The sequence below is a fragment of the Coloeus monedula genome (genome assembly GCF_965178545.1).
Source record: "Coloeus monedula genome assembly, chromosome: 12".
Taxonomy (NCBI): Eukaryota; Metazoa; Chordata; class Aves; order Passeriformes; family Corvidae; genus Coloeus; species Coloeus monedula.
Window position 1 is genome coordinate 7,506,536 of NC_138792.1, and position 26,815 is coordinate 7,533,350.

The 26,815-nt window shown below is 38.3% G+C and overlaps 2 protein-coding genes across 4 annotated transcripts in view; both read left to right on the forward strand.

Annotated features, from left to right (window-relative positions):
• Positions 1–26,628, forward strand: part of MTM1 (myotubularin 1) — a 42,782-nt gene extending 16,154 nt beyond the window's left edge. Inside the window, exons 8-16 of one of the 3 annotated variants that reach the window (XM_082289281.1) lie at positions 8,300–8,383; positions 9,544–9,693; positions 11,532–11,720; positions 14,796–14,981; positions 16,026–16,232; positions 19,730–19,822; positions 20,650–20,763; positions 21,078–21,254; positions 23,486–26,628. In XM_082289281.1, coding sequence (XP_082145407.1) covers positions 8,300–8,383; positions 9,544–9,693; positions 11,532–11,720; positions 14,796–14,981; positions 16,026–16,232; positions 19,730–19,822; positions 20,650–20,763; positions 21,078–21,254; positions 23,486–23,653 — 1,368 coding nt within the window. In that variant the 3' untranslated portion in view covers positions 23,654–26,628. The remainder of the gene's footprint in view (positions 1–8,299; positions 8,384–9,543; positions 9,694–11,531; positions 11,721–14,795; positions 14,982–16,025; positions 16,233–19,729; positions 19,823–20,649; positions 20,764–21,077; positions 21,255–23,485) is intronic. The other 2 variants (XM_082289282.1, XM_082289283.1) reach the window with 2 other exon arrangements.
• Positions 21,223–26,815, forward strand: part of MTMR1 (myotubularin related protein 1) — a 54,857-nt gene continuing 49,264 nt past the window's right edge. The window contains exon 1 of the transcript XR_014226752.1: positions 21,223–21,254. The gene's annotated coding sequence lies outside the window, so the exon portion shown is untranslated. The remainder of the gene's footprint in view (positions 21,255–26,815) is intronic.

Consider the following 26,815-nt stretch of genomic DNA (forward strand, 5'->3'; position numbering starts at 1 on the left):
TTGAATATTTCCTGCACTGTAGATTCCATCATGCCCATGCAATCTCATCCACATTCTCATGCTGAAGAATTTTTTTTTTTTGAGGATCGTATGTAGTGAATATGGGCAAGTCAAGTTGTAACTGACTTAGGAGAATGCCAGGGTGTGAATAACTTGGTGATGAGATGTGAACTTGTATTAGGTTTTGTCATCCAAAAAGACCCAGAGATCCTGTATAGTGATGGCAGTGAGTAATGTGTGGAGTTGTCCACTTCCTGCTTTATTTGCTGGACCTGTTGAACGTAGTAAAGCTCATCATTATATGGCCTATGTGAAGGCCACTTGCTGACAGAAATTAAGCTTAATAACAAAAGTCTTGGTTGAGGCAGTAGTAATTTGGCCCTCGGATTCAGTAAAGCACAGAAGTTGGGAAGATAGTGACAATGTGGAGAGAGAATGGCTGTTCTTTGTCTCATAGCGATGTCTGAAGCAGGGTATACCCATTAGAAATCAGGATTACTTTGGAGGGAAATAAAGTGAGCCTGTGTTACATCTGAAGTTGCAGCTGTTCTTATTTTCTAATGTCACAGTGTGGATGAGCCCTTAACTTTAACGTGGGCTAAGCAAGTGTGTGATTTTTTGGTGTGCTTTCATTGTATTATGGCAAGCCCTTTAAACTGATCCTGCTAAAGGTGAGTGTTTCTGCCTGGTTTTCCATTCCTGCCTTGCTTTTTCCTGCATGAGTTTGAGGCTGCATGATGAACCATATAGGGAACTGAAAGGAACTGAAGTTAAACAAGGAGATAAAAAAAAAAGCTTTACTCTGAGTTATTTCCTGTCTTGTTAGTCCAAAGTGACAGTGGGGTCAAGGCGTCTCTGGGTGGATGTGAATGAGGAGGGATGATGGCACTGCTCCTTTCAGTGGCTGGTTTAGAACAAAGTTGCACAGTGTGTCTGGACTATGCATGCCTGCTTTCCCCTGGGAGTGCTCTCTGATGCTCTGGCCATGTACCCAGCTCATTCAGGGAGATGTTCTACAAAGAATGTGCTGTAGTTCCCCATGACAGCTGGGTGGAGATGGAAGCCCTCTGCTACTCAAATCCTGGTCTCCTCTCTGCCTTCCCATCGTGTGGTTCATAATTCTTCTAATACCAAACGGATAGTTGTATAATCACTAAGTAAGCCAGTGTAACTCACCCAGCACAAAATATTTTGGTTAGTCTTGTGCTGCTTTTCATAATTTGGGGAGACCTGGTTTGAAATCAGTATGCATCAGAACCAGTGCAAGAGTGGACATGTGAGTGGAGCAGGGAGGAGAGAAAAGAGGGAGATGTCCTGATTTTAGCAATATGAAAATGTTAGTTTAGCTCAGACCATCTTGTGGAACTACATCCTTGATGTTTAGCTGGTTCAGCAACACTGATGCTTGTACAGCTCTGCAGTGGAAAGAAGGTATCATCAAGACAATAAAGTTCTAAAGCTTTATTGTCCTGATTTTTATCTGTATTTTTGTATTTTAGATCAGATTTTTATGATTGGTTTTCAGCTGTAGTGGAACTATATACTAAGAGCCAATCCTAAACAGGAACTGGTAGAGATGCCTTGCTTCTGTTTTCTTCATGCTGTACCATTCTTGTACAAACAGATGGTAAATAAAACCCAAAAGATGATTTCTGAGTGGAGTGTACTTAATGTTTTCAAGATGTCTCTATCATCATCCCAACGGAAGTGTTGGAGAGCTTGTAATAAATCAGAGACCTGTTCACAACTGTTCCTCTGTGCCTCAGCATAGTCCTTTGTGCTCACGTGCAGAAGCTAATTCTTGTTTGTCTCCAGTTTGAGCATAGGTTGGGTTCAGATATCCTTGAATCAGTAACATAAAGCAAAATCTGGTAGCTCACTTGACTGACAGCATAGCTGAGGGGAGCAAACAGCTGCTGTTGGTAATCCTCTGTTGCATTTGTAAACTTGTGCTAATTGAAAGAAAATTGTTGCTGAAAGTGGGTTTTTTTTGAAGTTTGAAAAAATAAAACCAAAATAGCCAAACCCCCCCAAGTGAGATGTTTAATACACCACAAAAGATGAGATATATTTGGTCTCTGTAGTTCAGTTTCTACATAGCAGCTGCTTCACTTCCTGATCTTATCATGAAACTACACATCATCATTTTTATAAGATTGTTCAGCACTGTGATATCTGCACAATCTGTGTTTATTCCTAACCCTGGTAGGTCTGTGGGAATGCCCATTCTGATGAGACTGGTGGCTGTGCTGGCTGACTTGGACTGCCCCTGATGCCACTGCTTATCCTGCTAATTTAAAATGTCTGAATGTCAGCTCATGCCACTGTTGCTGTTGGATCTACAAAGATGACTTTAGATGGAGTGAGGCTGGCGAAGGGATCTGACAGAGCACCTGAGTTTGCAGAGAACCCCTTGACTTGAGGCTTCATTCTCCATGACAGTCAGAGCCAGGGCAGTAGTGGTGTGAGGTGACAGCATTCACAAATGATCAGAGGGCAGTTACACCAGCACTGCAGTGTCTTACCTTAGTTCTTAGATGAAGGGGTGAGATGTAACTGGCTAGATTGTAGTAATGGCATACTAAATGCCATTAATAGTGGCAAGGATAATAATATATTTATTTTTTAATACACTGAGAAACTGTCAGCCTTCACAGTGAGTAAAAACTTAGTGATTTATAATATATAAAAAGCATACACCAGTGAGTTAGAAATAGGAAAAGCAGTTGATTTTCTTCACAGTTGTGTGGCATCTTGTTCTAGTTTGGCTGCTTTCTTCTTTTGCAATGCATAAAGATTGGTCAAATATTTAATAAATTGTGTCTATGTTATATATTCGTGTACAAGTATAACATGTATTTATGTGCTGTGATTCCATAAAGAGTAAATATGTAACTATTGTATTTATGCTGATATTTATAAATTTACATTATATTTATACTGCTAAATAGACTGCTTGCTAAACTGTAATTGTCAGATTGCAGGTGCTTTCTCCTTTATCTCACAGAACTATGTTGTGTTTTGAGCAACCAGTGTATTGCATATTATTTTTGTGTACGAAAGGAGAGGATAAACTGAATGTTAAAGACAAGCACTCTGTCTGTAGGAGGCTTAAAAAAAGAGACTGTATTGAAATTGTGGGTTAACACCTGCAAGGAAGTAAACAATTATTTGCACAGCAAAGCGTAAAAAGTAGTTTACCAAAAATGTTACAAGATTTGAAAGGTTTTTTTTGAACTGTATTAGCCTTCTGGTTCAAGTGAAGCAGTAGTCATCTGCTTTTAGACTGTGGATCTGCAATGAAATCCCTACTTCAGTTTTGTGCAGGGGCTTTAATTTGGTTTTGCAAAAATCTTAGCTGATGTATGGCAAGCCTTGCTTGGTTTTGCCAGCTATAGGTATTGAAAAGTCACAAAATTTGCACCCCATAATTGTTCTGAGTGGTGATTTACTATACTTGATTTCTTATTGTTTAATGTTTTCTTTGATTTCTTCTTTCTGTTTCCCATGACAGCTGAAAATAATTTGAAACTGATTTCTAATTAGTTGACAGACTAATTGGAATTGATGGGCTTCCATCAGACATGTAGTATTAATCTCCATCAAACTTAGAATAGATATAATCAGTGCATTGGAAGTGTCTGCAGATTATCCTACCTTGGACTTGAGATGTGAGATAAAACAAATAATCAGTATAACTTGAGGTAAATCTGTGTTTTAAGTAGCTTTCAGCTAGCCAGTCTCAGTGCTGAGAGGAGGGATGCCAGCTCAGGCTTAATGCCTGAAACACTGACGTGTTGAGCAGGTAGCCTGCCTGAAACTTGTGCTGCTGTTTGTCCTTTGTATCCAACCAAACTAATGTGGAGTTGTCTCAGGTGCACCTGTACAAACCATAGTTCTGCTTTTTAGTTATATGTTCTTGATTTTGAAAAACCTATCACGATCTCAAAAAACCCACAATGAAAGACTCTTCTGTTTTACTGCAATATTCTTCTGAACCTGAATATCTCTTGTATGTAGATTGATTTTTTTTTTTTTTTTTTTTTAATTCCCACTCAAATCTGGACACATCTGATGAAGCTGCAGTTGGTTTAATTCCTGGGAAGATAGACTGTGTGCAGGAGGAGCTGTGGAGAAGAGCAAGAGGCAGGATTAACAATGAGAGAAGGGGATGGCATTTTGTGTGTGGAGTGAAGAAAAAATGAGTGGAGGTCAGAGTGGAGACTCTGAGTACATAAAGTATTTGGGGAGGAGGAGGATCTAGCAGGGATATACCATAGATGTGAAGGGAAGATGTGTGAAGAAGACATGGAACTGGCCAAGCTTTTGTTATTCTGGTATTTGCAAGGCTTTCCTGTGTGAATAACGGGGCACTGAGAGAGGCTGGCAGGGCTTTTCTGCCTTGCGGGGCCATGAGATTCCAAGAGCTGCTGGTGTCGTTCTTCTCCGACCTTCCTCTGCCCTCTCCATCTGAAGGATATAAATACACACCCAGCTGGTCTGTACTCAGTGCCTGTGGGCAGTGGAGTGACCTCCCTGCTTTCATGCCCACATGAATGTATGTGTGTGTGAGGGGCTCTAATGTGAAGGAACTGTATCCACAAAAAGCTAAGCCATATAATTTCACTAAGATAGCACCTCTCAAATCTTACATCAAGTGATAAAGAGAACCTATGCATATTATACTGTGAATGCCATAATTTCTCCTTCCCATTCATTTTTGTTTCATTTGCCTGCTGCAGTGTAGAATTGCATTCAGATTTCATGCACTGTGAGGTGAAAGCTTCAGCAGCGTTAAGACATAAATGTACAAACATATTGCATTTAGTCTGTAATCTTGGGTTATTCAGGACAAAAGTGGAAATATGTGGGTCATTAGTGCAGATGTGAAGCTAACCTGAGCTATAGCAAAGCCTTCTGGGATCTAAATATGTATTTATCACCGTTACTTGTTCACTATAATGTGGTTTATCAGTTTGGTTGCATTAGAATAATAAAATGCCCAATTCAAGAAAAAATGTTATTCAGTAGAAATTACTTTTTTTTGCTTGAAACAAAATGGGATAATGAACAAAATGAAGTAATGTCCAAACATGTGCTAAATGTGGCTTGTACTGATACAGGTCATAAAATGCAGCTGTATCCAAGCATATATCTTATGTTAAGTATATGATTCTTATATTTAAATGGTCATAAACGTGGGTTGCTTCTTACAGTCAAGTTAAACTGTCATTAGAAATTAAATAGAACTATATGAATGGAGTATAAATGTATGTAGAGTATTGCATTTATGTATCTCCTACTCTGTTTTAATGACAACACAGCAATAATTGTGTATTTTGTTGGGAGAAATGGGCCTAAGGTAGGGTGGGGATATTACTGTATTTTGGACTCCGGCAGTTAGGCTGGACTAAAGCTCAGGCCATATTCACAGAGTGTTTCAAGTCTTATCTGAGAAGCTGTTGGAGATGGTGAGGATGGAATTCAGGTCTTTAATCTTTTGGTACAGCAAGTAAGAATTTCAGTTGTCACCAGATGAACTGTGCAGTCTGTACACGGCAGTGCACATCCAAACGTGTGTGTATAAACCTTTTCCTATAATTTATTCAGTGCTTGCAGAAGAAAAATAATTTTTGGTCTTCAGGATTTTAGAGACTGGTCATTTTTAAATACTGTTCTTGAGTAGTATAATGCAGGAGTTTTCTCTGAATTGTTCACATAAAAATCTGAGTCCGAATTTTGCTCCGTATGCCTTTGCATTCATTGTAGTGTTCTGTGATTTGTTAGACATCAGGTTTTTGCTGGTTGATCCATTCTACTAATGAGTTTCTTTTTATTGAGCAACATAGGAAGAATTTGTACTACCTGGAATGTCAACAAAACTGATGAAGCATAATTGCACTTAAATAGTTGTGGGTTGTGTGACTGAAAGCTTTTGTAGCAGATGTGGTAAAGCTGCTGTAGCCAAGCATTTTAAATGAATTATGCTGTACATAGTAGGACATTGTTCTTTCAGAAAGGATTCAGTCCATCCCTTCATGCATAGTAAATTCAACCCTGGTTTTTAAAAGGTGAAAACAAAATGCACTTTTCCCTCTGACGTCTTGTGGATTTTTTTTGTGGGTGACATGAGCAGCATATCTGCTATTTATTTTAGTTTGGAACAACACCTTTATGATTTTTGTCAGTAAGTAAAAACCTGTTCTATGTAACAGCTATCACAGTGCACTGTAATAAACCTGTGAGTTCTACTTACCAGGGCTTCAGATGGGTGATTTTTTCATTCTTACGAGGAAACTTGCAGTAAGTAGGAACTTAAATAAATTCCTGCCTTCAAGACATCTTTTAAGTGACCTGGTAGGATCCCAGTGTTTCTGTTTCCTACTGTTATAAGATTCTCCTTTTGTCTCTGGTTCCTTGGTGAATTCTTAGCATAGTTGCTCTTTGGGATATAGCAAATTCCTTTGGGAGGAGGGGATGGTTCTTGTGTGTAGCTGTTTATTAATAGTTCAGCAAATCAGTTGCATCTACTGCTTCAGATAGTGATATTCCCATTTTGCTGTATTTCTTGTTTCCAGTTAACCTTTTGCAGGTTTTTTTGCTTAACTTTTGATACTTTCATCTACTTTTAATGGAATGGGGGGTTTTTTTCTGATAGAGTAGTTGTCCACCACTTTATCTCTCCCTCTGTACCACTTGATAGCAGTTTAGTCAAAAGAATTTGTAATGTTTACTTGCACTGAAGTTCTACCCCTTTAAAAATGGTAAAGATATTCAGAAAACAAAACCAGGGAATGCACTGTTTACTTCTGCAAACTTGCTAATGAGTGCACTTGCTCTAAAATAGTGATTTAATTTAAAATTCTGGTTTGTAAATCTAGTGAGATAAAGCATCTTGAGTGAGCAGTAACATCCTTTTAAAATATTTGTTACTTGAACTACATGAGGAAAGAACTCCTCATTTTGAGGGGGATTCAATTTTGTGTTTTGATATGAGCTGTTCAGTGTTTAAAGCAGTGTAATGGGCTGAGCAGAATTGCCTGGATCCTTCCTAAGATCCAAAGCCTCCTTCACAGGGGTGGTGGTGCAGGTTTGAAGCATCGCCTTTTCTCTGGACCTTTGTAGGCAGAATCACAGCACCTTAGACCACACGGTTTTTTTCTTGCTTGCTGGGTTTTCTGCATTTCTACTCAGTTCCGGTCTGCACCTGTGAAAATGATGCAGATGTGGATGTTCAGTTCAGCATTCAGTTTCTCCTTTTAATGTTTTTGAATAGCTAGGAGACTTTCAGCTGTTTCGTTACAGATGAGCTATGGTGGGCTCTGGAGTGTTTCTGCTCTGGCTGCTGTTGCTCAGTTAGCTCAGGACAATACGTTCTCGTCTGTGTTTTCTTTCTTGCTTTTTTTTTTTTTATTTTTTTTGAAACAACTTTGTTTCATGCTCCTTTTGGCATCTGAAGAATTTGTAGGCCACCAAAATCAATTTTCTCCATGAGAGAGACTGATAAAATAAACATTACTTCTGCTTTCCTCCTAAACTATAGAAACAAGGGAGGAGAAGGGGGTTAGTTAGGTAATACAGCCCACTTGGAATTTGTTGGAAGGAGAAGGAAAATAAAAAGTATGAGGAACTTGGTGAAATATTGAGTGAGGCTGCTGTGCTGTTTAAATTAATTGTGAGAACGAGCAACAAAGCAAGTGAAAAGTAAGTAGTGTAAGCAGCTAACTATTTCATTTTCAAAGGCAACTTTTTCACTTTCATGGAGTTTTACAGTAGCTGGGATTTCCCTTAGTAAGGATCAGTTGGGGAGGGGATGCAGAGAGGCAGCTGCTTCCTAATGGCAATGAATAGCAAAACCCTTTTACACTTTGAATTTAGGATCTAATATTGTATGCAGTAATTGAAGCTGTGCCTGTTGGACAAATTTGGTGAGAAGACAGTAGTTTTATTTAGTGATAATGTGAAATATGGAAAATAAACCATTCTAGAACATTTCAACCTGCTGATAATAAAAAAGAAAAAATCCAACTGGTTAAGCTTTATAATTTCTATTCTTTTAGTCACCTCATAACTGTTGTCATATTTTCATTATTTTCATTACCAGATCTGCATTTTTTGTTACATGTTGCTCTTTGCTTTGTAGTCTTGCACATATGACATAAAAATGGAGATAGTGGGGCTGGCATGGAGCAGTCAGTCCTATTTGGTGGCGAGCGTTAGGGTATAACTGATGATAAGCCCCCATATTTGCCATTTGCAGTCAGAGTTTGGTGTAATAAGTTTCTTTTACATTATACAGCTTTTTTTTGCCTTTGTAAATGAAGAAAAGTTTTCTGAAAATGGATGGATGGTGTACAACCCGATGTCTGAATACAGGAGGCAGGTGAGTTATTACGGTTGCCATTGCCTGGTGCTTTCACATCTCCTGACTTGCATAGAGGAATTATTGTTTGTACATTTCTCTTATCAGCTGTTGGGAGAGGATGGAAATTCAACTTGAAAAAAGGTAAAGAAAAGAAATAAAAGACTTGAACCTTTAAAAAAACATGGAATGTCACAGGAAGGGAGTCTTTGCTCTTGGAAGGAAATTACTGATGCCTCTTACAATGTGCCACTGCTAATTGGGCACAGGGTGGGGAGAATGTGCCAAATATGTAACTGTAGTGTCCTAAACATAGATTGGATTTGTTCTTCTTCCCAAAATGAAGTGGGAAAAAAAAAAAAAGCTTGTTTTAGAAAGAGCATTGCTTTACAGAAATTACGGATGTCTGTCAGTATTCTTCCTTGCTCTTTAGTTGATCTTGGAAAAATGTCAATGAAAGAGGATGATATTTCATTTTAATATGTCTGTTAGATAATTTAAGTATGACATTAAAAAAAATTAAATAGCAAAAAGTAAGAACTTCCTTAATTTTGTTTCCCTCCATCGTTTTTTGGTTCATGGTTTAGAAGCCTAACACCCAAAAAAGGTAAAATACAAACACCCACACAAACCCCACTGTGTGCGTGTGTGGACTTATCAGTATTTCTCAGCTTCCTGGAAACGCCTTACTGGGCAGAGTACAACTAGGAGTTGTTCTTTCTCAATAAGAAAGTTACCCTGAATCTTACTTTTAACCTGAAGGTAGTATCAGGCTACAGGGAAGAAAGGTTATAGTGAGACTTTCTCTCCCCCAGTCTCTCTTCACCAGGGAAGGTGGAAAGGCAGAGCTTTAGGGAAGGAAAGAAGGTCATTTTCTTTCCTCTATCCCCCAGTTAAAGAAATACATCTCCTAGTTTCAGTCATTGAAACTTACTCTGAGGCTATAATTGTGTACATAAGGGTATGAGATGGCTCTGCAGCTGTTTAAGGTTGTGAATCCATCTGCAATGAACTGGTTTGTGTGGTCTTGTAGTCTTTTTTGCTTCTATTGTTTTGAAACGGTATTTAGTTAAATTGGTAGGTTGTTGCCACCATGTGGCCATAATGTCATGTAAAATTCAAGAGCAGAATTACTTTTGTTCAGCCAAAAATACATTGAATAACTTGGTGTTCTGTTTTAGGGGCTGCCTAATGACCGGTGGCGAGTGACTTTCATTAACGAGCATTACGGGCTGTGTGACACGTACCCATCGCTCCTGGTCGTGCCATACAATGCAACAGACGATGATCTCAAGAAAGTTGCTGCCTTTAGGTCCCGAAATAGAATCCCAGTGAGTATGAGGTGATGGAACTTGCCTGATGGTGTAGCTAGTTTTAAGCTAGCTTAAGTTGCATCCAAACAACTTTCTGCTGAACACGACACAGAGGATGCTTTTTTTGGAAATGGTTATGGCAAAATAGTTTTGATTGGCTGGTGGTTTTCACTGCTTGAAACTGGTGTCTTGGCCAAGCCACATTTCCGTTTTTCCCCCACAACAATCGCCCATGACAGCTTCACTGGTTTTAATTTGACTTGCCCAGTACCAATGGCCAGCAGTGCAGTTTCCTTTGATGAAGAATGAGCCTTACACTGCCATGTGCACTGGTTGCTATTACTGGATGCCCATAAAAAGTGATCACAAATGTTGTCCTGCAAGCAAACCACATGGCATTTAAACATAGTTCCACTGGTCAGTCCTAAAATAAGACCTCATGCGTAGTCTCTTTAGTGAATTCTTGGGCTTTTTAGTCTGCAGAATTTTAAGATAAACCTGTTTGACTTCTTGAGTGTGTTTCTGTAATGAAAATTTTATGAGATAAGAGAGTTTTATGCATCAGCTCTTTATAGCACTATAGAAAATACTGATTTCTATTCCAATACTTGTTTTAACTGGTATTTCCCTTCAGCAAACTTGGAAGGTGTGCTGGATTCTTAGACAGTATCGGAAAGCTGTCTTGAATCTCAGTTTCAAACAGATGCACAGCTCAATATGATAAATATTTATTAGATGTGGTATTTACTGACAGACTAGGCCTATAATTATAAATTTACTATATATACACACATATAACTGTATAATACATAATGTGTATGAAATACATATGTGTAATGTATAGCCTGTGCATATAGTTCTAATAACCTAGCTGTGTCATCCCTGTCACCTCAAAATTCATGACAGGCCTTTTGGCATGCCTGTAGAGTGAGAGTAATTTCCTTGGTAATAGTAATTTTATTAAAATAGTAATTTCAAATAGTAATTTCATTCTTGTCAGGAAATAGCTACTCATCCTCACCCCCCCCACACACACTGGCAGATCTTGTTTCTGATCTACACCTCAGGTTGTATTTCAGGAATGAACACTTTCTGAAGATTGGATTTTGGGGGTTTTTTGTTTGATGTTCTTCCACTCTGTAACCCACAACTTTCAGAGTGGGTGAGAATTTTATTTCTTAATAATTTTCAACAATGAATTTGCATTTTTTGCCTGCTTCTTGGGTTTCTTGCTTATCTTTAATCTCTGGTACTGCATCTGTTCCCTGGGCAGCTCACTGTCTTTTGTGACAAGTCCTCTTTGGCTCAGAACAACAAAGACAGCATGTGCTATGCTCCAATGCCTCCTCTTTGTAACGAGGACTGAGGAACAAAATGTGCTTTAAAGAGAAGAGAAAACATTCAAGATACTGCAGAAAGGTTCAGCTTGCCTTGCTTATCCAAAAAAAAAGGGAAAAGCTGTTCTTGTAGAATTGGAGCATCTTAGTCACCTTTTCTACAATGAGTTCATTCTCCAGAATTGTTTCTTAGTTTCAGCAGAGATTGCTGTGTTTGTTTCTAGTTTACTTTTCAGCATTATTTGTGTAATCTAAGACTTGTAGAAAAATATTAAAATACATTGGATTATATAGGTAAGTATTATTTCAGTAAGCATTAAATATGTAAGAGAACTTTTTTGAAGATTATTAATAAATTTTATGAGACTACAAGCAGTTGAGATGTCAAGGGATTGTATTTTGAAGAAATAAAAAAAAAAGTGTTGATTTTCATACTGTGCATGTTAAAGAATATAGCTTTAAGTTATGATTTTTTTACTAAAATGAGTTTCTTCTGCTGTGTGTTTGCCATGTGACCAGGTTCTCTCATGGATTCATCCAGAGACCCAAGCTGTAATCATGCGCTGCAGTCAGCCCCTGGTTGGAATGAGTGGCAAGCGGAATAAAGATGATGAAAGATACCTTGATATCATCAGGGAGGCCAACGGGCAGATCTCCAAACTGACCATCTATGATGCAAGGCCCAATGTCAATGCAGTTGCAAACAAGGTAAACAGATGCTTTTAACAGTCTTATTTTCAAAGGGAATGAGGAGGAGGCTTAGTTGGAAGTTTTCTGTGGGGAGGTTTTGGGGAATAGTAGTAATCTTAATATAAATAAATTTACATAATCAAATACTGAGGCTCAAGGCCATGAAAGGACATGAGTGTCTAAAGTAGGTCCCTAAGCAGTTTCAGGTCCATATGTAGATTTCCAGACGTGCTTTACGGTGTCTGTTCTCAGCCAAGCACAGATCTTAACATGCGACTGAAGTCAGGCATGATTCCACTCTGCACTGGGAGGTAGCTGTGAGCTGGGCTGTAGAGCATGTCCCCTGTAGGAATGACAGGCCAGCTCTGTGCAACCTTCAGATCCTCTGGGAAAATTCCATCCTAGAGAGGGTGTGTGCATAAAGCCAAGCCGAATGACAGGCATCCTTTATTTGGTTCTTCCTAATCATTACATGGACTACTTCAGACCTATCCTGGCATCCAGCAAATAAAGAGAAGTGATAAATAAGTTAATTTGGGTGCTTCCACTCTAAACAGCAGTATGGGTATGATCTTGGATACCTTGGTACCTGCTGTTCTTCCCCAGGTGCTTGTGGTTGGTAAGTACAGAAAGTGTTCCCATCAGGTAAGGTGACTATTTCTTTGCTATCTGTGATCGAAACCTAAATGGGATCAGAATCATGTAGGAGCCCAGGCTGGAAGGGATCTTGAAAAATCATCTCCTCTAACCTTTCAAGAAGAAAAGTTTGTGCCCGTGGATTGATCTCTCCTCTGCTTCCCCCTCAGCTCTGTTGAGGACTAGATTATTCAGGTAAGCTCAGATAATGCCAGTACACTGTGTCAGAGTTGTATTTGGCATGGAGCACGGTAGACATGGATGTGCTCCATCTTCATATGAAAAAACCATGTTAGGGAGTGGTGGTGAAGGAGACAAGTTTAATGCTTTTGTCATACGAGAATGTGCCACGCCTGGGGATTCCCTTAGTCATGGAACTTCAAACACAAATGAAGGGGACGTGCTTTTCAGCACTTACTACTGAAGGTGTGTGTCTGCACAGCAAAGGGCAAGAGAGCTGAGCTCAAGAGGGTTTGAGGTCCAAGTGAAATGATAAATGTGCTTATGTGGAGAGAAGGAATTCTAGCTTCTGAATAGTTTTGTGGAACAAAACGGCACACTAGTTTAGTGAAATGAGTCCTCTTCGGTGTTTGTGCTGAAAGGAATATGAAATGGTAAAACTTGTTTGCATAAGAGGTTTATATGTAACAAATGTTGCTTTCAAGAGGAACAGTAATGATTCAAGGGGGACAATAATCCTGGTAGTTTGATCTGTGCAAGTTAGGTGCACGTATTTGTACCTGTACAGGCTCCTTCTCTATAATACAGAATATAATTTGTTAAGTATTATTATTATGTTTGTGTGTATAGCACACATTCTTTCTGAGACTCTATCCTAGGGGCTGTTTTAACGTGATGGTTTGTATTTTGAGGGTCTGCTTCAATTGTTTGCATTTGACTGTACAAAGCCCATTATCCTCTGCACACTGAGTTTTTATGGGTGAATAAAACATGTAATCTTTCTGTTTGCCTTGTGGAAAGATTGTCAATTACATCTTTGAAACAAATGGGGTAAAAAAATTGAGTTTGTCCAAGAAGTGAGAAAAAATGTAAGGTAATGTCTTGTAGACAAACTTGATATGCACATTTTAATTAACTCCTCATATATCTATATATAAAATGCTCAATCAGAGCAATAGACACAGTAGGGTACATTTCTGGGTCTGAGGGAGAACGATATAAAAAGTGCTAGTCAATGTTTATCTGCACTGAAAATATTTTTGTGAACAGCTGTGAAGATTTGTCTAAGCAAAATCCTGGGTTGTGCTACTCATGCATTCCTGTGTTCCTTGTACATAGGTCAAGACACACAGCCAGGAGCTGCTGCAGCCCTGATGCTGAAATTACAATCATTCCTCACCAAGACTTCATAATACTCAAAGGAAAGAGAAAAATACACTCATTGCTTCTTTCACTGCAGAGCCTGGCAGCTCTGATAATAACCCCACATCTGAGAAAGGAGATAGCATAGAATAGAGATACTGTGCTGCTGTACAGCACTATAGGTGGTACTCATGGGGAAAGGCTTACATGGTGCTTTAGGCTCTTGTCTGATGTGTAGTTGGTAAAATTTATTTATCCAAATTTATGGCATTTTTTTGCTGTCAGCAGGAAATACTTGAAATTTTGCAGCTCTGTGAGCTTGGGGGAGCTGGTGATGTTGAGTCTGGAGAAAAGGAGGCTCAGGGGGGACCTTATCACTCTGTACAACTGCCTGAAAGGAGGTTGTAGTCAGGTGGGGGTTGGTCTCTTCTCCCAGGTAACAAGTGGTGGGGCAAGAAGAAATGGCCTCAAGTTGCACCAGGGGAGGTTTAAATTGGATATCTGGAAAAATTGATTTGTGGAAAGGCTGTCCAGGGAAGTGGTTGAATCACTGTCCCTGGAGGTTTTTAAAAGATGTGGCACTTGGGGGAATGGTTTAGTGGTGGGCTTGGCACTCCTGGGTTAATGGTTGGACTCAATGATCTTAAAGGTCTTTTCCAACCCAAACAGTTGCGTGTTTCTGTCTTTGGAAAGTCTGATCAGTGACATTGTGCCCTAAAATGTGTGGGTTTTCTACTTCCTTTTGTAACCAGGCACATCCTGTGGTGTGGTGATGGTGAAATGTTTTAAGAGAGCAGCAGTAGAACAGACTTTTTACTTATGTGGCTCTTTAATATCTTAACAGTCTAAATATATATTTAGTCTCTTCAGCACTAAAATTTAGTGTTAGAAAAGTTAAAGTAAACTTTAATGTTATTGCTAATTTTCTTCTTAAAGACAGAATCTAAGATTCTTGAACATAATTTTTAAATGAAAGGTAGCTTATTCGTAACTGAACTCTTAAATTTAAATTTATTTGGCCAAATATTTTATCACTTTTGTCTATTTCCATGTCAAATGACATTCATTCCCTTCTTGCTCTGTTGAAAAGGGTGTGTATATTACTAAAGTTAATTTCAGATCTCTTGTTTGTAGGCAACTGGGGGAGGATATGAAGGTGAAGATGCATATCCCAATGCAGAACTTTTCTTCTTGGACATTCATAATATTCATGTCATGCGGGAATCTTTGAAGAAGCTGAAGGACATTGTTTATCCTAATGTGGAAGAATCACACTGGTTGTCAAGTCTGGAATCAACCCACTGGTTAGAACATATAAAGGTAACTTTTCCTTGATTGTTCAAAAACTGATCTGTCACATCAGACTTGCTTTCTGTGCTAAGCTGTGAAGTAGTCCTAGAACGCATCAAACTACTTGGACTACAAAAGCAACATCCCTGAGCGTTGGCTTTTTTTGCCAGCTCATCTTAGAGTATGTTATGAGATACCATAACTAAGCAACAGTAGGTGAAATTGAGTGTTTACTGTCTGCCTCAAGTTTCGTGTCTTTAGCAGAGGAATGCATTTTTACTCTGATTGGCTTTACATGTGTGAGAACTGATTTATTTCGGTTTCTTGCAGTACAGGCCTGCAGATGACCGTCACTGTGAAGTATCAGTAAATACTTCAGTTGTCAGTGTGTATGTGACTTTATTTTGTGAATTGTGGTTTTGTAAATAAATCTTGTAAATTTATTTGTAAATTTTGTAGTTTTCATCTCGCAGCACAAATGAAACACTTAAGCTGGTAATTCACCAGTGTTCTAACTAGTTCACCTTTGAACCTTTTGCCTCAAGTATAGCTGTGCAAAAGCAATTAGAGTATTATGTAATGAATCCTGCTTAATAAAATTTTCATTTTAATTTAATAGCTGGAAAATAAGTATATTAGAAGGGTGCAAGCTCCTTTTTCCAACAACTGAGATAATTCAGTAATTTAGTTCAAAGAAGGGAGTCAAATGAAATAACACAGAATTTTTGGAGAGTATATGCTATGGTAAATCCCCTCTTTCTTTGAAAAAGAAGCTTATGGTCTTTGGTTTATCAAGGTTGCTGTTTTGTGCCCTGTTTTTTAAGAATTTGCTGTGAGATGAATTTGATCTTACTAAGGGATTAGGGAACCAATCTGCTTTTCTATTTTTATACGAGAAATTCACTTGATCTCCTAGAAAATTCTTTTCCAATTAACTACACTGCTTTTTTCAGGTCGTTTAATGGAAACAGTATTAATTCAGATACTGTGTAGATACAAAGAAATCCACTTAGTGTTATTATTTGAGCAGAAATAAGTTGTGTTGTTTGTTTGGTGTGTGTTGCTCCTCACCAGCTCGTGCTGACAGGAGCCATTCAGGTGGCTGACAAGGTGTCATCGGGCCGGAGCTCGGTGCTGGTTCACTGCAGCGACGGCTGGGACCGCACGGCTCAGCTCACCTCCCTGGCCATGCTCATGCTGGACAGCTACTACAGAACCATTGAAGGCTTTGAAGTTCTGGTGCAAAAAGAGTGGATAAGCTTTGGACACAAGTTTGCATCGGTAAGAATTAGAACATAATTGCAAAGACTGTGCAGTATTAACTTTCTGAAAAGCTTTCAGTGTTAAACCGCTCACTTTGTGTCAGGGCTTGATAATTCCTTTCATAATTTCTGAATTTGGATTTAAAACATTTCCAGGTAAACTGAGCAGAACTTTTGGGTTTGAACCTGTTTGGTCAGTATTTTTGTTGCTATTCTTTCTCTGAGAACTCATATTTTGTCCTTTGCATCCTTTTAAAAGCATAGAACTGCTAGGGTTACTGTGGTTATTGAGCAAAGAAAATAAGAAGGCAGAATAATTGTGTCCTCTCAAATTCTTCAGCTGAAGATCAGATAAAGCTGGGATATGAGGTTTTCCATCACTCTTTCTTTGGACTGTCTTGAATGTCACAAGAAGCAGATGAATGAGTCTAGCCAGTGTCTTCTAAGTGAGATTTTGCATGATTTGCTGATTTCTAAATATTCTAAACTTGTCATAATAGCTCCCAAGAGGCTGTCACTGGTAATTTTGGCTCTACTTCTGTTCACTTGTCTTCTGGGCAGAAGGTTAGAAGCTCAGAAGGTTAAGTAGTTGCTTCCATAGCAAGTCCTTAGTATTTTACAGGTATGTGAATCATTTTCACAGAATATTCTGAGTTGGAAGGGACCCTGTTCATCCTGTTCCTGTTAGAAAACTTTTCAATGTCTTAGTGGAATTCTACTAAATGCCACAGCTAACCATTTAACCAAGAAATCTGTACGAGGAACCTGGAGGAGGAGATTAGGTTGTCAGGGAGACTGTGCTGTTACTTACTGTAAGCATTATAGCAGTGTTGCTGAACCTTGTAATTCACAGCAAGAAGTTTCTACAACTTCAGTAGAAGTTACTTGAATGGATGTTTTCTCCCTAATGAAATACTCTAAAGATACTACTTAATATAGCTAAAATTTGGAAAATAGGCAATCTGGAAAAAATCAAGAAATGGGAAAATATATCTGTGTGTGTTTCATGCCCATTTTACATTTGCAAGTGTGTTGCAGTCATTTGGAAATCCATGTATAGCTACTCAACATAAATCACCTCACCATTTACATGTGCTTGTAGGCTGTGGCAGTTTTTGATCTGATATTCTAAAGGCTCTTTGAGGCTTATGAGATTTGTATTTTGGGTGTTGGAAGTGATAGCTGATGTAGTCTGTTTTTTTGTGTACTTACTTGTGGTCTTTCAGTAGTGATATGTTTTATAAACCTTTTAACTATTCTGTCTTGGTACAGGCACAGGAAAATGTGAAGCCAGTGGCTTGACTTTTTATTCTCATATTTTTTATTGAAAAAAAGAGGATGTAGATAAAATTAGATGGTATCCCTGGGAGACTTGCAGTCAAACACATGTGTTATGGTTTAACACAAAGCTTAAAAAGAGAGATCTGTGTGCTCTTCATCATTATTAATAAATTCAAATAATCTATGATTCTTTTTGTTAAGCCATTCAATTTAGTTGAGTAATCAAAGGATTTTGTTCTCCCTCAACAGATGTTTTTCTCCAAATAGTGAGGCAGGACTTGGCATCCCTTCCAGATGACTCGCTCAGTCCATTGGTTCATGTCTGACAATGTAGCAGCAATAATAATGATTTAAGTAGCTGCTTTTGCTTAAACTGCTATTTTCCCAACTTGCTCACTCAAGTAGCAATCTTTGGAAATGGTTGAAGCCACTCTTCAGCCATCTGCTGTAATCTGAGAGTACTGTAAATTTTTATTTGATGGGTTATTTAGTGTATAGTGAAGGTTGGTTTTTTCTGGAGTGTTCTGTAGAAGTGGTGGAGTCACCATCCCTGGAGAGATTTTAAAGACCTGTGATGTGGTGCTTGGGGACATGGGTTAGTGGTGGACCTGTCAGTGCTGGGTTAACAGTTGGACTCCATCGTCTTAAAGGTCTTTTCCAACCTTAACTATTCTATGATAAAATTATAATGTAAGCAGAAAATATTTTGATCATTCATACCCTGTTTTAGTTTGGTAATTGTTTGATAGACCTGTGACTTTGAATAGTGAGAACTAGACAGTGCAGTTAGAGCAGTTCCTGACCCTCATCTCTGAAACTGTTGCTGTTTCATTTTCCTTTTAGTAGGGAGTTGAAGAGTAGGGTGTTACTTACATTGTCTGGATTGGAGCAAGCTTCATGTTTTTATGGTACCAGGGTTGCAATTTGGATTACTTAATATCAAATAACCAAATAGTAGACTACTTAATAGTTCCTCTCTGTATTTTATATCAAATGAGGTGAGCAATAAGTTTCCTTGTTGAAAAGACATTCCCTACCCCAACTTTTCTATGTGTGGTGAACTTAGTGCACTCTCCAGATGATAAATTTGCTTGTTATGTGGAATTTAATTCTAATTATGCATTCAAATATGAGACATAATTATAGATGGATGATACTCAGACATCCTGAAACTGCTAACTGTAGTGAAAGTGGACAGACTTCCACTCCTTACTAAACACATGTATGACTCTTAATGGATAACAAGTATCTCAAACCATGAAAACTGAAGAGCAAGGAAGCCAATTTGGTTTTCTTCTTTATAGTGCTTTTCTAGTCGTTTGTTACTGTTGACTGAGTTCAGCTGCAATCCCTCATCTCCCTCTATTTCCTGCCATTCAATTCTATTATGTTAAACTATCTTGCAAGCCATTGTACAGAGCAGTGTACTGCTTTTATGATTTTTCATGTCCTTGAGGCATTAAGCTTGCCATCTTACAGGCAGATAGACAACATCTTAGGTCAACATAAATGCTCTTCTTTTGTCTGCTCCAGGGAAGTACATTCAAGCAGAATTATGTAGTGAATAGAAACTCCTTTTCCCTGAATCAGTAGCCTGTTCTCAGCTATCAAACGGTAAAAGGAAGTAAACAGCTTTTACCAAGTCTACTTTTTGTCTGTGGGGCAAATTCCTTTGATTGTTACTTTGGGCACCTCCGAATAACGGGCTCACCCAAACTTTAAAAATCTGTGTTAATTTTGTGTCAAGAACACGAGCATTTTTTGATCTCGTTCATGTTTGCATACTATCTCAGGGTGAATGTTAAGGTTCAAGTGTGGAGGGGGAAGAGAAGATTGTGTGGATAGTTTGATGATCTAGGTTCTGCAGTGGCTTAAAATAAAAAAGAAGACAAAGTATGTAACTTGGCTTTTGACAAACTTACCATGTAAATGTAGTTCAGAATATGTCTTGATTATTTTGTTAAGTAATGGATGCTTCAACAGTTCTGCTTGTCCAATAACCAGCAGGTGTTTATAACAGGACCGATTATCAGTTTGGAATTTTTTTCATCATCTTTGGAACAGCTTCGCAGTATCTGAATTTCTCCTCCTTGATGCAGTAACTGATTTTGAAATTATAATACTGGGTTGCTTTATTGCAAAAGAATTAATGCTCTGGTACAAAATAAGAAACCATGTCTATTGCCATAAAATAGCCTGTTTCGGTTAACAGGAGGCTGTATTGCTTCATTTCAGAGAATAGGCCACGGTGATAAAAATCATGCTGATGCAGACAGATCACCCATCTTTCTCCAGTTTATTGATTGTGTGTGGCAAATGTCTAAACAGGTAGGTTGTGTTGTTGTTCAGAAGGTAACAGTGTGAAGAGATGACTGAATTGAAACCCTACGTCTTTATGTTTTGCAAAAAGTATTTGAAGAGGACAGCATATGCCTCTGCTCTGACCTGTAGTAAAAAAGAGTGTATTTACTTTTGTGAAAATGATACACAAGCTGTGGTTATGTTGCTGGGCATGGCACTGGCTGTGCAGGCATGGCTGGTGTTCTTGCATACAGGATTCTCAGACACACACTGAGAGACGTTTCATACCCGGCAGAAGGCTTTTACAGGAATTGCATCCAACTGCCTTAATGGGGTCTGTTGTTCTGTTTGACCATTTTGTGAAGCTGTGCCTTGAACTGCAGGGACACATGTTGTTTTGTCAATGCTTAAAAAGGAAGCAAGGGAGCTTTTGAGTGCTATGATTTAACATTGTATGGTCAGTAAGTAGTGAAACAAAGCAGTGGACTTAGTCTGTTTAGGGCCGAGGATCAGGACCTTTATTTTCCTGTATAGTGCTGCACTGTAACAGTGCACTGAAGATACCTTACTCTGTCTTGCTAATAAAAGCATATGTGTAACCATTCTGTATTTTATTCTTTTTGTAAATTAAAGGTAGGTAGAACATTTTGAGATTTTTTTCAGTGGCTAGTTGGAGAAAGTTGAACACCTTGTGTCATCTGAACACTTAGTCTGCTATAAAGTGCATGAAAGTATTGCCTTAAAAATTACTTGTAGATGTATCCAGGCTTCTAAATTCTACCTTTAGTCTTTTAACCATGCATGTCCTTCTGCGTTTTCTGTGTAAACAATGAATTTGTCTTTCCTGGTTTTAGTTTCCTACGGCCTTTGAGTTCAATGAGCAGTTCCTGATTACAATCCTGGATCACTTGTACAGCTGCCGGTTTGGCACTTTCTTGTATAACAGCGAGTTTCTCAGAGAAAAAGAGGTTAGTCAAACCACTGATTGTGTAATTGCATTGCTGTCTTTACTCTAGGTGATTGCAAAAGTTTTGGTTGTATTGTATTTGGTTATAGTCTTTGCAGACAGTGATTTTGAACTGGCTTTTTTCTTATAGAATGGTGCCATGCAGTCACTAAAATATTTGTCAAGCACTGGGTTTGGAATCTTTCTAATACAGTAATGTATTATGCTTCTAAGTAAACCAGAAGTGTATTAATTTTAGAATGTAACAATGGCTTCTATGATGGATTTCTCAATTTTATGCAAATGCTTACTATTCTTATTTCGATTTCATTTTAGAAAGTGACTGAGAAAACATTATCGTTATGGTCTTTGATAAACAGTGAAAAATCTAAATACACCAATCCTTTTTATAGTAAAGAGCTAAATCGAGCACTCTATCCAGTAGCCAGCATGCGGCATTTAGAGCTCTGGGTCAATTACTACATCAGGTGGAACCCAAGGATTCGGCAACAAGTAAGTAAATTCTCGATAGTGTACAAAAAATGCTTTTAGACTTTGGAAATATGGATTTTGTGTCATAACTGTCTTGTAGAGCAGTACTTATAATCTGTTCAGGTTTTTAGTGTTACATTTGTAAAGATGGAGGAAAAAAGTGTGATTAATTTAGTTCTCTCATTAGCTCATTGAACTTATTTTCCTGTTTAGTAGCAAGTCATCCTTGAGCTCTCTCTAGCCCTTTTTCTTGGACACATGTCTAAGGGCATTTGATGCTACTAAATCCTGAATGACAATGCTTAGGAACAGGGCTTGCTGATCCCTGAAGATTTGGGGCATTAGCAACACAAACACAGTTGCATTTGCTTGGTCTTTCTCCTTTTGCTGAGAGAGCCTATGAAACCATTTACAAATGAAATGACCCACTGAGTCCTTTCTCTTTCAAAGCTATATGTATTGATGGTAAGATTTGAATTTTTTTGTAACAGCATTGTTTAGACTCTGCATGAAAGCTGTTACCAAAAATTATACAAATGGATCAGATTGGAAGTCCAGAAAAGCTTTTCTTAAATGCCACATAGTTCAGTTCTGTGCTTTTAATGCCTATGGACATTCTATGTTTGTTACAGTCTTGCTGGAAATCTCAGCCATGTGGCATATAAAGATGGTGTACAGAGATTTTTTTTTTTGTCCTTTTTAACAGCTTGTGGAGGTTTGAGTAGGGGAAGATAGAGGAGCAATTTGTTTGACAGAAGCAGTCTTCACGGTCCAGCCCTTGGAAGGAGTCAGTAGTTTTCAAGCAATATACTTCCTTTTCCATAGCTGATCTCCTGTATTATTTACAGCACTTTAGAGGCTTCAGGAATGCCAGACAGTTTGCTATGGCTTTTTACAAATATGTTGCCAATTTGAAGTTCTGGTTTTAAAGCTTTTGTTGCTTGTTGTAAAGGATGAGGGTGTTTTGCAAAAGGTGAATCCAAAGATTTATTTTAGAAAGTGAAGGATTATAACACATGCAAATGAGCTGTAGATCTACTTAAAAATGCAGTTTGCCATTATTTGCGAGAGGTTTTTGGCTGAGTTTCTCATTAGAAATGCAAACCCAAGTGACGGTATTCCATGCTGCTACTACTGGTCCCTCATTTTCACCATTTTTGTACACAAAATGCAACTTTTTTTTCCTGCACATGAAATTTATGCTTCATCTTCACTTAAGCAACTCAATAATGAACATGTGTGGCCCAAACCATTTTTTTTATGATGTTTCTTAGTGCCATTACTTAGAAGCATCTTCTGCTAGCAAAACCATTATCCTACATCACCAGTCATCTGAGTACATACATTCAGCATTGATCCACTTCCGCAGGTGCCTCAGCATTCATCACAATCCTCATATGGGTGCGTGGTGAGTGGTGCACCTCACAGTGCTGGTTGAACTGGTTTTGAACTGGTGAGGTGTTTAACCATTAGTTGCTGAAACTCCACTGCTGATAGCTTTGAATTACAGGCAGTTAACTGTGAAACAGCAACAATTTCCAGACAGGTATATTCAGCTGAAGGTAACTGTAGGCTCTGTCTCTGCCTTGGACATTTGTAATACTACTTCTCCGTTTGTTTCATTACTCTGAAAAGGAACTTAAGATCCAAGTGGAAACGGTTAAAAGGCTCTTTCTTAGTAACCTCCTGAAAGCCAGAGCAGTTGATTTTAAACACATGCAAGTGTGCTTAGAGAATTCACTAATAAAGTTTTTTATTTCACTTGTTTATTTACACTAAGTTGCAAATTTACTATTAAAAACTCAAGTAAAGTTCATCAGTGAGATAAGTTGTTTAATCTGAAGGCATGGATCTTAATCTGATCAGTGTAGCTAAAATAATCTGGCTAAACACTTTTTTAGGGAAGATGCTGAGACACTTGGCCTCTGGACCCTTAAAACTTTTTAGTAAGTCAAAAAAAAAGCTTTGGTCAAGGTATATGAGTAACTGTCTTGCACGCAATATTAAATAACAAGAAAATAAAACCCATATGCTCCAGGAAATGGTGGCTGATTTTGAGTTACGACAAATGGTTTTGTGCAAAGATTGACTTTGGGGACACAGCTGGAAGGCAGAGGGCTCTCAGGTTACAGCAGTGAGTATTTCTGTTTAGCTACGACTTGCTACGCCTGCCAGGAAGCCCTGGATACTCAAGCAGCCTGTGTACAAGTAGTTGGAGTGAAGTGCTAAGACTAACATGGATCTCTTTCTAGCAGCCAAACCCCGTGGAGCAGCGTTACATGGAGCTCCTTGCGTTGCGTGATGATTATATCAGGAGACTTGAAGAGCTACAGATCACAAATAATTCTAAGATATCCAATTCATCAGCCTCATCAACATCTCCCTCACAAATGGTGTCCCAAGTACAAACACATTTTTGAAGAAAATGTTGGCTTCTTTCTATACTGTAATAGCAAGTGGTGCTTAACATAGATCTATAGCATAAAGAGGAATATTCTAATGCCTTACATTAGACTGTCCTAACACAAATTATTTTAGACTGTCTTCATTTGAGGAGGACTTCAAAACAAACAAACCCAACTCTTCGATTACGTGCCTTTTAGAACCTGTGGACTGGGAACATTATTAATCAACTCATAGCTATGGAGGGCTTTAAGAGTTATTTTGGTAGGTCTGGTACAATTGAAATGAAATTGATTTATTGTTTTCATAAGAATGATTTAATTTATTACATTGTAGGTCATGTTCCTGTAAGGAAATTCATGCTCAGTCTTTCGTGTTGTGAATAAACACAATAATGTCAGTAGGAATATTCACATTGTATAAAATTAGGCATGTGTGTATTCCTGTTAGGAATACATTCGTGGAATTCATGAGAGAATAATAAATTCTATTGCAAGATGTCAGAGAGAAGTGTTGAAACTTTCAGATTACCTGAGAATTCCATATTTTTCTTTTTTTAAATAAACAGAAATATGAAAGGCATTTCACTGATATGCTTCTAAATAAAAAATTCAAATAGCTCAGTAGATATCAAAATAAAAGAAATTTTTTTATTGTAAATTTATATTTTTTTTAAATAACAAATGACAATTGTACTGGATTCTGAGAAGTTCTGTTTAGGCTAGCTGATCAGCACTAAAGTACAGGACAAATTATCACTGTGGGCAGTATTGGTTCTCTGGATTAATACAGGATTAAATGTTTCTAAAGAAAGTTTATATAATTAGAAACAGAACCACAGAGACATTGCTTTAATATCCAGCAATAGCCATAGTATTAAAGCTTCTGTTTGTCTTCTAAAAGTAAATGTGCCTGTTTAAAGGAGCTTTTATACCAAAGTAGGCAAAAATTCTCAGTTATAAATAATTTTTAAAACTTGTACATTTATACTTTACTGTTTAATTTAACTTCTGTTCAGCAAATTTATTCTTAAGTATTTAAGGGGCTTTGGTATCCAAGATTTGCATATAGTGTGTGCACTTACACTGAACATTCAAGTGAGCTCTAGTTTCAAGCCTACCTTTCTGAAGCTTTTTGTAAATCTTTAATTTGTTCCTTTCAGGTGTTTTTTAAATAGTTGCAAGCATTTCTTATGACAGCACAAACTTTGCTCTTGATATTTAATTAAAATTTTGCATATTCTCAGAAGTTTAATTATATTCAGGCAATCCAGGAAATACTGCAATTCAGAATCTGTAAAGGACTCTAATATTGTTATTTTAAAGGAGATATTTTGATGCTTGAGGCTTCTGTCATTGTAAATTATTGTACATGTGGTGAGTTTTGATCTGCAAGATATAATAGGATTATATATAAATTAAGTTTTGTGTAAGTGTATATATAATATAGTTTATTAGAAATTCTGCAAGTTTATAAAGTGTAAATATTTTGCATATGAAAACTAAATTTAAAGCTATAGTTCCATAAAATAAGTCAAAGTTTAGAGGACATTGAATATTTTTAAAACAGTATTTTTTCAAAGGAGTAAAGGTATCCTGCCTCTGGATTTAATTCAGTATATGCACTGAGTTGCACTATGTTTTCAGGGAAGTTCCGAGCATACAGCATGTGTGTTTTAAATATGCAGAATTATATGACTCTTGTCCTCTAAATTTCATTCTCCCATCTATGCTCTCCAGTATGTGTATCCAGAATAACAATGTTGTCCCCAAATCTTGACTTGTTAAGGTAAATAAGATTCATTACATCAGATAAATGAAGAAGGATACTCAGTTGTTCATGATGTACTTTACCTTTTGAAAGCTATGCATAATCTGGTATATTTGCCTTCTACTTACTTGCGGTTTATTAAAAAAAAAAAGCTATTTTTATTAGAATATTTAAAGTTTCTGTATTTAACATGTTGGTGACATCTCTGAGTAGTGTGAAAAAGTTCTGAAAATCTAATAGTTTTTACTGTGTCAACACTACATGATAACCTATTGCATTTGGGAAAGTGTAATATAAGGGAAAGGATCTTTTTGCACTTACTTCATTACATATTACTTTGTTCATATTACTCTTCAGCTGAATTTGTCTTTGAAGCTCTCTAACATGGCTCTGTGTGGGCTTGGAATTTTTCAAGTCAGCAGATAAGATAGGTGTTTTAATTGTTTTTACATGAGAGACCAACATAAGGGTGGTTTTAATCCAATATGTTCTGGAAAATACTGCGAATGTAGGCATACAAACTTATCAATGCTAACAGAACCTCTCTCTCCTTCCCTCATAACTGGGTGCTCCGGGCTGTCGTTCTGCACAGGGCTCCTGTCCTCTGTGCACACTGTAGCCTGTTCCCTGCCAGGAGCACACCTGGGGAAGCTTCTGAGGTCATGATGAGAGTTCAGGTGCTGAGTGCCTTTACTAGGAGGGGTGAAAAAGCAGAGCTGGGGTGTCAGCATCACCAGCAATGAATGCCCAATATCCCACAAGAAATGTCAGTCTTGGAATGCTAGTTTAGGTTTTTTGTATTCTTCCTTCCATGGACCTGAGGAGATAAGCTAGTTTTTGTGTTGGGCTTCACTTACTTATTTAGAAAGGTTATCTGTTGAATGCCTTCTTTATTTGCTCATGCCTTACCCTTCCCCCCAGCATCACTTTTACGGCTGTACCCAAGACATGACTTGTGTGCTACCTCCTTCTGATGTATTGTTAACCTCTGCCTTGAGTTCAGGTGTTGTCTCGCAGCGAGCATTCTGTTATGCATGAGAAAACATGATCTGTAACAGCGCAGGATCTCCTCAGTACTACCGCTTCCTCACTAACCGTGTCGGCCGCTCTCCTTGGATACCGCGGGACTGCTCTGGAGCCGGGCTCTGTGTGTCAGGCGGCGTTGGGCCGGGGGGAGAGCAGTGAACATCATCCGTCTGCCGTGTACGTGCGGGGAGGGGAAAATAAAGATGTCAGTGCTGAACTCTGCCTCCATCCGCCCTTTTCGTGGCGCGCCGGCCGAGTGCCGCCTCTCCGTGCTGGGGCTGGAGGGGGCGGCGGGCGGGGGTTGCCCGGCCCGTCCCTCCCTCAGCCCGGCCCCGCCGCCCGCCCGCCCTCGCGGCGCGCAGGCCTCTGGGAAAGCGCCGCCG